Source organism: Gambusia affinis, linkage group LG10, assembly GCF_019740435.1.
Source record: "Gambusia affinis linkage group LG10, SWU_Gaff_1.0, whole genome shotgun sequence".
NCBI lineage: Eukaryota > Metazoa > Chordata > Actinopteri > Cyprinodontiformes > Poeciliidae > Gambusia > Gambusia affinis.
In genome coordinates, this window is record NC_057877.1 from 14,827,226 (window position 1) to 14,838,598 (window position 11,373).

At 39.7% G+C, this 11,373-nt stretch overlaps 1 protein-coding gene across 4 annotated transcripts; it reads right to left on the minus strand.

Moving 5' to 3' along the window:
* Window positions 1-696: 696 nt before the first annotated feature.
* On the minus strand, window positions 697-10,810 carry ncln (nicalin). 4 transcript variants are annotated; one of them, XM_044129384.1, is made up of 15 exons: window positions 10,518-10,810; window positions 8,330-8,520; window positions 7,381-7,525; window positions 7,187-7,281; window positions 6,849-6,929; window positions 6,590-6,693; window positions 6,395-6,483; window positions 6,044-6,183; window positions 5,572-5,750; window positions 4,259-4,346; window positions 4,132-4,170; window positions 3,858-4,018; window positions 3,066-3,119; window positions 2,629-2,707; window positions 697-2,227 (listed from the first exon to the last, which is right to left on the minus strand). In XM_044129384.1, exons 1-15 carry the CDS (start codon window positions 10,690-10,692, stop codon window positions 2,165-2,167), a joined length of 1,683 nt encoding a protein of 560 aa, XP_043985319.1. In that variant the 5' UTR covers window positions 10,693-10,810; the 3' UTR covers window positions 697-2,164. The 4 variants fall into 4 exon arrangements, with proteins under 4 accessions (XP_043985319.1, XP_043985318.1, XP_043985317.1 ...); XM_044129383.1 differs by having other exon boundaries at window positions 3,858-4,021; window positions 10,518-10,807; XM_044129382.1 differs by having other exon boundaries at window positions 5,524-5,750; window positions 10,518-10,792.
* Between the last annotated feature and the right edge of the window lie 563 nt (window positions 10,811-11,373).

The window sequence follows — 11,373 nt, forward strand, 5'->3', positions numbered from 1 at the left end:
TAGCATCTGCAGATCTAATCTCATTATCATAACAGTGAACGCTGCATTAATACGATTTAAGAAGTGGCATTCTTTTGATTTAAGTTCAGCTCTGCAGGAATAAGCTGGAAGGAAAAATCTTTTGTTGAAGTAAAAAGAGCTGAAATAATTTAGCAATGATGAAATCAAGGCCCAGTCCACATTTTGTTACCATTTAATATGAAATTTTGCGCAGAAACTGTATGGAGCATGTGTCAGCTCCACCAGTGCTTCAATTGTGCCAAAAAATGTCCACTGAAACAATAAAGGCAAAATGTGGGAGTTGGTGATTGAAGCTGAGGAGCTGGTTGAGCGTCGGGCACAGAAGCCCGGTGGGTATTTCTAATTGTATTGTTTTTATCGCTTATTAGTAGATTAAAACAAAGAACAAGAGAGCAATTGAGACTTTTTACCATGACTGAAGGGTCATTGACTAAATCAGGCATTGAAATGCATTTTACTGATTTTTTTTTTTTGGACCACTGGTGAACACTGTAAACTACAAAAGTTAAGAAAAAATGAATTCCCTCAACTTTTTTTCCCAGTCTGAATTTGACCACTTTTTTGAAACACTTGATTAGAGATCTGTATTTGCTCTTTTGTAATACAGTTTTAATGCCATTCAGCCAATGTTTCATTTTGTTCTCATGAAATAAACAATGTCAGTAAACAAAAAAGACAAGTCCCATTTTGTCATTTATTTTTTAAAATCACAATTTTTCATTGCAAAGATCCAAGTGCCGCGGTTGACGTGAAACGGGCTGCAGAGGAAAGTTCATCTCAGTGCGCAGACAAGAACAAACCACTCCAATAAATTAGATTTTATTTGTACCAGTTTTTTCCGTCGGTAAATAAGAAGTTCGGTAATTGTTGCCATGGGTCATGCAGTGATGCAAAAGAATACAAGAAAACAAAGCAGATAAACACCAAAAACACCATAGAGAAAACCATTCAGGACATTTCTGCCTCATTTGTCTGGTTTCTAACCATTTTTAAGAAGCCCAGTGTTTTAAATACCCTCCAGGTTTGAAATTGTTGCTCAGAGAGAAAAAAAAAAAAGAGGAGTCAAAAATCAAATCGTTTTCTGCCGAGAAATGTGATTTGGGCGTGCTCTGATATAAGAAAACAAGATTTTTCCAATACTTGCCATCACATGATTGAACAATCTCTTTTAATCAAGGGAGGAAAATATTCAAGAATCAAAAATAAATCATAGAAAGTCACAGCAACATGAAAAAGTAAAAAAAAAAAGAAAGAAAGAAAGAAAAAAGTAATTAATGGTAGAATAAAGAAGAAATCCACAAACAGTTTATTTGGTGAAAGATTCACAAATCAAGTGGTAAGAAAAAAGAAAGTTCTAAAAGCATCTTCACATTTCACAGATCGTCTTTTCTGTAAACAGTGTTTCTTGGGAGTTTTTTTGTTTGTTTTCAAAGTGTTGACAATCACCTACTCAAATTTCAGAATGTGTTCGATTAATTTTGATCGCTCTTCTTGTTCAAATTCAGCTCCCTTTCCAGCAGAACCAGGCTGTCAAATATCCAGCGTTGAAATGAGAAGTGACCGACTGCCACGAGCTAAAAATAAAGGTTAAATTTGCACAAAAACTTTGAAGGCAATTTATTCCACGTTGGATATTATTGATTTGAGACATTAAATGCTTGGTAATTGACCCTCTGTTTTGGAGGAATTTTTGAAACACAAAGAACAATAGTTACGCATTTTGCAGGACATCTCATAAGCACGTAAAATGGATATTGAAAGAAACTAGAAAACTTTGCATCTTTCCTTCGACAGGCCTGTGATCACAGAAACTCCAGACTTGAGTTTCTAGCTGCCTAATACGACACATCAGTCCCGCTCAAAGAGAGACGGGGAAATAAACAAGGAATCAGCACAGAAAAACATAACCCAACTGTTAACATCTCAAAACACGACTCCTGAATATCGAGGTCCATGAGACCAGGAAAAGGTTGGCAGCAAGACAGGATCTGACATCATAGTTTGTGCATCCGGGCGAAGGAAATGGAAGTGACGTTTCTGGGCCTGATCAGAACAGCAGTTCGGTCCAGCTTCTGCGTTCTTACTGGCTAGAGTGTCTGGATTTGAGGAAGGAGGTACAGTGAGATCTTGAGAACAGGAAACCTCAGTGGACCTTGGCTTTGGGCTGCGTGATTCTCCGGACAACGCTGTAAAGGAGTCCAAAGTTCTGCGGAAAGAGAAAGGAGACAAATTAATCTCTGACTTACAGACGGCACGTTCTGCTACTGTTCACACAGCAGAAACCAGATAATTCACAAACTACAAAAAGCTTTTCCCCCTCACTCTGACATTAAACACCAATAAGTAAAATAAACTAGAAATAAAACTCCACTATTGCAATTCTGTTCTAGTTTCAATTCATGATGATCCATCTGTTATTTAATTAAACATCTTCTTTAATAGTACAAAATAATAATAAATAACTGAAGACCTACATTTTAATAAGCAGCTCTAAAAGTAAAAGCTGAAATTTTCTTTTTTTGACCTTCCATTAAACCGATGCTCCACATATTTCTCAATGGCGGTCCCTAAGGAGAAACAAGCTACTGCGACAACGTAGTGACTTACCTGGATAGCCAGATACATCATCCCTAAGTAGGCTGCAATGCAGAGAGCCAGCAGCAGGTCAAAAATAGCTGGCTTCACTCTGAGAAAAAAGGGGGGGGAAATGGCAAAGACTGAGAGAGGAGCATCAGCAGTTCTGGCATCTGAAGGCAGTTCATCTCAAAATGATCCGAACATTAATTATATCAGCGGCGATAAACTAAAACTGCAGAGCTTGTTACAATTAGCTGGAAGCTGCAGAGTTTTTACAACTTTAAAGTAAGGTTGATCTCTTAAAACAACCTAGAAGGAGCAGAAATCCTCCTTCTACCAATGTATTCAATCAACATGGTGAATATGGAGGTTGGAGAAGCCGGGGGCCAAACTGCTGATAAAACCATCTGAGACGAACACTGTGGCTTTAGACGAACTGAAGCATCTCAGAGGAGATGATGCCGTACCTGTAAGCATTCATAGTCTGCTTCAGCTGATCGTAGAAAACAAACTCTGGATCCCTGAAAAGGAGAAAAGTGAAACTTTTATTTTAAGATCATATTTAGAGTAAACAGATCACCAACAGGTCTGACAGTATGTTCTAGCAGCTTGAAGAAACCCGATTCCCATTACTGCTGGCGTAATACAGAAAGTGGTTCATTTACTTTGTGTGGTTTAATTTGGCTTCCATAGATCAGATAAACATTTTCCAGGATGATTTGTCGATCCTTTATGTTAATTATACAGCAAGAACTGTCAATTTGAATTCATGGCAATCTGAAAAAGACAGGGCACAAAAACAAAGGATGGAAGGAAGAGTAAATGAAAGAAGGACAGATGAAAACAAGGAAGGAGAGGATGGAAGGACAGCAGAAAGAAAATAAATAAGGATAAAAGGAAAGGAGAGAGAGAAGGAAATAAAGACTTCAAGATGGACAGAAGGGGATGAAGGAGTGAAAACAGAAGGATAAAAAAAGGGGACAATGACAGACAATAGGAAGGAAAAAATCATCAGAAATGCTGAAAGGATAAAAGTATTAACATACAGCATTCAAAGTATACAACAGAGGATAAAAGTACAACATTTACACAATCAAAACTCTGGAAGCACAAATATTTTTCCAGACTCTTATTTTCTTTGTCCATACTTCTCCACAACTGGAAACCAAAGTGAAATTCCAGACTGTAGGCGCCGTGTTTAACTGACAGCGTCACCATTTTCATCTGTGCTTCATCAGTGTTCCTTGCTCCACCGTCACCTTTTGTCAGCTTTGACGTAGTGCCTTTTGACGTCCTTGAGGTAACGGCCCAGGTGATACTCCAGCGTGGAGACGATGCTGCTGTCTTTGTCCACCAGCTGAGCGGCTCGCGGCTGCGCTGTAAGCCAGTCCACCACGGCGGACAGATGCTCCTCCTGCACCTGCTGACGTGGGACACCAAGTACATCACTACCGCTGGACAGAGTCCATTCAGTGTCTCAAATTATACACAGAGGGTTAAACTCGTTTTCTTGTTGACTCAGTAGCTACACACCATTTGTTCTGTGAAGATCTGGAGATCTCCAGAAGCTCCCTTTGCAGAAGAGAAACGGACAGAATGCATTACATGCAGAAAATAAGCAGAACGAATTACACTTAAATTATTCACTGTGGATTTTTACCTTTTCTGTGAGATTGTAGATGACCCTCGCCAGAGCCTCTGCTACCACCTTGGCGTTCCTGCTGAGCTTGCTGACATCTACATGAGGGCTGTAAGAAGAAACGGGTTTTTAAAGCAGAGGAGCTCGACACGCTGCCCAAGCAGACAGATACTCAGCCAACTTAGAATAACAGGAGCTGATAAGTTCTGTAGGGCCATCGAGGGCCAACAGGGCCACAACTCAACATGCATAGTTGTTTCTGAGTGAAGCTGAAAAATAAGTCAAATTGTATTTATCACAATCCAAAAGACCTGCAACATTTGGTAAGTTGATATATTTTAAGCAAATGATGTATTTAGTCAAAAGCACGGTCCTTGGTACACACACCCGATCCAAACTTTTGCAGCCTTTGGTGGCTGAGAGGTTCACAGTCAAGAAGAGTGATAGAAAAATGGTGATGATGGAAAGGACAGAATCAGTTAAGAAAAATGCAAACTAATCACAACTCATATCACAGTTTGAATCAGAAATACTGCAGCCTTACTTCCATGTTTTATAAATCAGCTTCTCCATGGTGCCAAAACCAAAAGGCAAATCTGTGCAGCCACTCTGTGCTACTTCACAGGTGGAAAAAAAAAGAAGTTTTGTGATGTGACATGTTGCTTTAAATCAAGGTGGTCCCTGTGTTTACTGGAATATAAATATTGAGAATCTACTGAGAGATGAGGAAAGAAATACAAACGAGGAGCAAAGAGATTTTAAGGCGCCGCTACATTGCGGGGTTAGAAATAAGCTTGTTTATCTCTTCTCTGATGGCTAAAAGAATAAAGTTACATAAATAAAAAGAACATTTGAAACATTGCACCTCATCCAAGCCAGGTTTTAGGAGAAAAAACCCCCCAAACTTTTAAGGACTGAAACACTGAGCCAGCAGACTGAGCGGCTCACTAATGAAGGAGCTGGATATTTCTGCCAAATAACGGCAATAAACTTTCTTCTTTGGACAGGATTTCTTGTTTTAAATGTGTACCTTGAAATGCTGGGAGGAAGAACAGACCCTTTAACAGTTTATTATACTGGACAAAATATTTAAAAATCACCCTTCCTTTAACAAATAAAATATATCACCCCAGAAATGCTCAGATTCGGATCAGTCAGACCTATCTGGAGGCAACACAGATGAAACGTCATTTTAAAGCGACATACAGACGATGGAAGAAACTAGGAGCTGCAACGCAAGACTCTTTCTTTTAGGGAATTCATGTAACTTGCAGTAATGAACCCACCCAGCAGGGGGCTCTCCCGCTCCATGGCGAGAGGAGGGGGACACTGACCGCACGTCCATGATACTGGAGCGCTGAGCCGAGCGGTGCGAGGGAAGATGGGACAGAGTGAAGGCCGGCAGCCGGCGGATCCCGAAGCGCTCGTGCTCCCAGGCCAGCATGTCGTCGGCCAGGTTGATTTTCTTGTGAACCATGGAGAACTTTACTTCAGGGTGTTGACTTGCAACCACCTGGGAAGGGAGAAGAAACAAAAATACAAACTGAAACCAAATCTTTGTCGCCTGTTAAAGGTAGTGAAAGGCATCCTGAGCCTTGTTAGCAGAAAGGACTTCAGGTAAAATGAATAAACTCTTGACACTCATACAGTATCAAATAAATGTGATTTTTGTAACTGTGAGCGCCGAACATGTCTCTGCAAGTCGCTGCAGCACAGGACGCTGCTTATTTTATCACGGGCTTTTTTTCAATGGTAAATGTGGTTATTCTGACAAGACTGATGCATGATGGGTACTTGAACTCTTACAGTCTCCAGTTCTTTGAGCAGAGAGTACTGAGGGGTTCCCTCTTTTGGAGGTTTGGACACATGAAGGTAGAGCGAGTCGCCGTTCCCCAGAGTGTCCAGACACAACACAAACGCTACGTTGTCCTGCAGCAAACTGGAGTCTGAAGATGGTAATCAAAAAAAGAGAGAAAAAGTCAAATGCGTGAATAAGAGGGACCAACTAGTAATACATTTGTAAATACATCCAGTCTATCTCAATGAATTAGTTTCAAATATTTGTAAACAAATGTGCCTAATAAGTCAAATCCAAATGGAGAAACTTGTTCTGAAAGGAGTTCCCCAGGTGTGAGAGTTTGGACAACTAAACATCACCTGTGTGGTCCAGGTTGTCCTCTAGCCAACGCTTAGTACCCTGGTAGTTAAACTTCCCTCCACCAGACACAAAGAAGAGCAGGTTGTACCTAAAAACAAGATCAGCATATCTGCAGAGCTTCACTGAGGAGCAGCACAGAACCGCTAGCTCTGATCACATCTGATCAAAATCATCTTAATGATGGTTTGACTCACGCAGCGTGCGTCCTCTTGTAGGTGTAGAGCTTGGAAAAGAGGCGAGCTAGCTCCAGCAACATGGACACACCACTGCCGTTTGAGTCTGCGCCATATGACAGCCACTGCAATAAAAGATCAGGGTTTAGTTTGCTGGCCTTTTGTTGCAAAATGTTGTTGTTGCGAAACATTTAGGGAGACATTTGTGCTGCTGGGTTTTGCTGAATGTGCTAAAATTACAATAGACCATGAAGTAAGGAAATAGAAAAGGTCAACATACTGGAGCAACACCAAAAGTATCATAATGAGCCACCACCACGATGGTGGGAAGGTCCTCTCCTCCAACTCCAGTCAGACGGCCCTAGAAAGCAGAGACTGGTTAGAAACCTTTCCCCTAAAGCTCCCTCTACTCCAATATTCATTGAACCTCAAACCCTTTTTCTAATTATACTTGAATTCTATACAAGAAATGTTCTCACTATCTCCCAACATATAAGTATTGTCATTTAACCTCATACTTCTGAATGCAGCTGACAGAATTGCCCAAAGCAAATATATTTAAAAACTGCAGAACAGGCATTTTTACTCGATTTATGCTTTCATGTTTCTGCGTCTCACCTCCAAACTGGTGATGGCCCAGTCACTGATGGCTTTGCTCTGAGCTCCACTGGTCACCATTTGAAAGCCATTTGCTGTGGCTGTGTGCAGCAGCACTACAGTAAGACAAAAAAGTTGAACAAGTAAGTCGATATCTAATCAAACCATGTTTAAAACATAAGCCATAGTCTCCTCTGCTCGTCGGGTGTCTCTACCTTCAGCTGCAGATAAGGAGCCCTGAGAGGACGAGGACGTGAGGGTCTGGGTGTAGATGGACAGCAGCTCATCGTCCTCCTCGGCAAAGTAGACGGGGACGATGGTCTCCATGGCCAGCATCTCTGGCTCCAGCTCCATGAACTGCTACAGTGGGCAAACAGTGAAAAATTGCAGGCTTTATAAGATCAGACAGATGCCTTGAGAAAGACGCAGACAGCAAAAAAATAAAAAATAAAATAAAAAAATAATAAAAAAAAATAAGCTGACAAGGAAAATCTAATCTCAATTTTCCCTGACAGATGAGTTAGAAATTAATCTTCAAAAAATGACTTTCAAGAAAATTTACTGGAATTATCCCCCCCCCAAGCAATAGACCAATAAAGTAGTTCATTCATAATTTATCTTTCACATTCTAGAAGATGCCTAGTCATGTTGTGTGAGGTATAATAAGTTAGGGGACGAAAGAAATGCTTTCGATTTTTCAAATATAATCTCTTTTAAGAGTTTAGAACAGGGGTGGGCAATCCTGGTCCTCGAGGGCCGGTATCCTGCAACTCTTAGATGTCTCCCGTATCCAACACAGTTGAATCACCTCCTAAGTGCAGTCAGGTTCTCCAGAGTCCTGCTAATGATCTCATTATTTGACTCAGGTGTGTTGAAGTAGAGATACATCTAAACGTTGCAGGAGACCGGCCCTCGAGGCCTGGAGTTGCCCACCCCTGGTTTAGAAACACAACAAATGCTTGGCTTTGTCACGCTTTCCACATTTAAAATTTTGACTTGCTTCTGACTCTTGTGACAGATTGGAAACCATCAAGAGATCAGACGGAGCATTGTGTACCAAGAAATGACTTTTGAATCCTCTTAAAATATATTAGTCAGATAAACAGATTAGAGTGACTGAATATTTAAAAAACAACAACAAAGAATAGTGAGTCGCATCAATACCTGCACTATGTCCTGCGGCATGGCGGACATGTTCTTGGGCAGGATGATGACCACGGCCCCCGCCGACTGGCGCAGGGCTTTCTGGTACTTGTCATAGGAGAAATCTGCCAAACGCATGATGACACAGCGACGACTTAGTACCTCTGCCTCCACAGTACGCGCCTCTGTATTCAGGATGGCATTCCTGGTACCTAAAGGAAAAGGGCAAGCTGATAAACTCTGACAGAAGCAACAGTCATTCATTTGTCATGTTTGTCAAATAGGAACTGACAATAAAAAGAAAAAAACAACAAAAAAAAAAAACAGCTTTGAATAAAACTGTTGTTTTCATTATGTTTTATCTTCTTACTCATTTAAATTATTTGAATGGCTTTTACCACCATTTTCTCAGTGTTTCTGAGCTTATGTGACTGCAAATGACAGTCATAGTTTGTTTCACAGAAGCCTTTCAAACGGGATTCACAGTGAGAGAGGCTGAAGCGGCCGGAAGTGTAGCAGAGGATGCAGCGCTCAGCACAAGTAAAACACTAATCATTAATCTGAAGTCATTCAAAGCACAGCAAGCCGGAAATAAAAAAAACGTTCTACCTGCATACGATTAATTGGGATCACGTCAGCCAAACTACCGTACAAATGTGTAGGTGAATCTTTGAGCCAGATACACATTTAAAAACAAATTAGGACGCTGTAAGCAAACATAAGACATGGTCACAACATTATAGCAGCTTTCTTCTCCTGGCTAACCTCTTGGAGAACCTATTGAGGCCGAAAGTGTCAGTAGTTTATGAGTAAGTGTGATACTGCTGAAATATAATGTGCTATTTTACTGTGATAGCTTTTCAAGGATACTCAAGGCATTGATTCTATTCACTTTATTCCAGTATCAAGGCTGGACGCAATATCAGCTGGTTGTGCCTGTTCTTACTTGACTGATTGTATTGGGATGGGGACAAAAGAAAAAACTGAGTGACTGGGACACCCATATTGTGCTGTCCTTGAGAAAAAATGGTCTGTTCTCATTCAGTTAAACACTGTAGTCTGCAGATTGAAAAGGTTTCGTCCTAAATCCTATCAGACTGTTGAAACATGCAGAAAGAGCTGCTATTATGTTGATTAATGTTCTCAACAAGTCTGTTAAAACCTCACATTTCTATTGTGAAATAATTAAATTTCTCTACTGTCTAATATATCCGACTTAATGCACATTAGTTACTTTACTTGTTTCTTTTTTCAACTGTTCTGACATTTTTTTATGTCTTTATGTAGGTTTATGCAACATCATTTCTTTCAGCATTATATCTTTGAGGTAGTGTTGAATTACAATAAAGTACACTTCCAATATTGTCCTGTCCTAGTGAAAAAGTTTACATAAACCTAACCTAGGCACCACGTCTGGTGGTATGCAAATAATCACATCCTACACACACAACATCTCAAGACACTTTACAGGACAAACAGGTTTGATCAAAATCACAAACTTTAAAAACACACTAGTCCAAACTGATTTGAGTCAGACCAGTTCAGTCCACTAAAAACCAATCAAATACAGTTCAAGTCAGATTCAAATCACATTGTTACTAACAATCTCTGTAAAAAAAAAAGAGGCAAGACAGCAAATTCTAGCTTATATATTTTCTTAATTTCTGTCTTTTTAAAGCATATTCTCTGTATTCAAAAAGCAGGGTGCATGGTTAGTGACGGAAATCTGAGCACAGCAGAGCAACATGTTCTGCAAAAATTTAGGAATTTTAATGGAAGATAAAGCAGAAAATGACATCTGAACCTTGAAATAAAAGTGAATTCTTGTAAATAAATCTTTAATTGGCTGGTAAGTTTACATTTAACTCTCTTCCTATTTTCTTTCAGCTTTTTAATGAGTTGACAGAGAGTGGAAAGTTCTCAGCATGTTCTGTTAGTATTAATAACTCATATTTTAAATGAACTTAGCTAATTAATAATTAACACCATGAGTAGTACAATGGGAGAGGGAAGGAGGTACTGTCACACACCAACCCTGCTTTAACGGAAAGCTAGGCTACATTAGCAGCTAGTTAGCTGTCAATGAAACGTTACATTAAAGGTGTCTGAAACTGACGGAGCACTTCAGCTGAATGACTAGTTGTAACCTGTTAACAAACAAGTAGATCCGTTTAGTTTAAATAAGACAGGAGAAGAGCAGCAGGCTCACCGTACGGCTGTCCCTGGAGGTCGTACTGCTGCATGCGGTACACCGTGAACTCATGAGCCGCCTCGGCCGGGAGCGGAGACACCAGAATAAGCACCGCGGGGATAAACACTATAAAGGTTAGGGGAAATGAAGATTTGAACATGTTGTCAAACACTTCACTGGCTTCTTCGAACATTTTGGCGATTGTAGTCGGGGTACAGTAGATGACTAAATGTTCAGCTGTCACCACTCTCAGCCACTGACGGTTACTAGCAGCGAATTGTGATCAGGCACCAAACACGACGACCCATTTCACTGTGAAAAATACACAGACAATTAAAAAAAAATCCTTTTTGGTATTTTACAGAAAAAAAAAACAAAATGCATAGCAAACTTTAAAAATTAATTTGATTTACAATATTATCTGTGAAAAATATCCGTAAAAGATTAAAAACTTAGTTGATCATTGGGTTCTTCAGGGATCTTAAAGGGCAACTATACTTAAAAAGTAGTAAGTGACACTAGATGGCGCAAGGCACCATAACATCAACCAATCTCTGTTTTTGGATGAAAAATTGTGTTTAACCTTGTTATAAAGGTCAGCCCAGACAAAATTTGACATGAACTTGCCTTTTAGAAAGTATTTCGTCAAAAACAGCATTAGTGAAAAACTGCCTTCTACGAAAAGTTCAAACTGGCATTAAAAATGGAAAGGAGTACTTTGCACATTTTTTGACAATTATAAATACATAGAAATCCCTATTATTCCAGATGGCTTTTATTTTCTTCTAGTTTTATAAAAGTAAAATGTCACCACTAACTTCCCAAATAACAGTGTTGATATAATGTTAGAAAATATGACTAGAAATCAATTTAT

Coding starts and splice junctions, on each gene's coding strand:
- ncln (XM_044129381.1), bottom strand. CDS start 10,692: ATGTTCGAAGAAGCCAGTGAAGTGTTTGACAACATGTTCAAATCTTCA. Junction 4,347..5,523: donor GCGGGAGAGCCCCCTGCTGG/GTGGGTTCATTA, acceptor TTCTTCTTACAG/CCCTCATGTAGATGTCAGCA. Junction 3,120..3,857: donor TACGTCAAAGCTGACAAAAG/GTGACGGTGGAG, acceptor TCTCCTTTTCAG/GGATCCAGAGTTTGTTTTCT.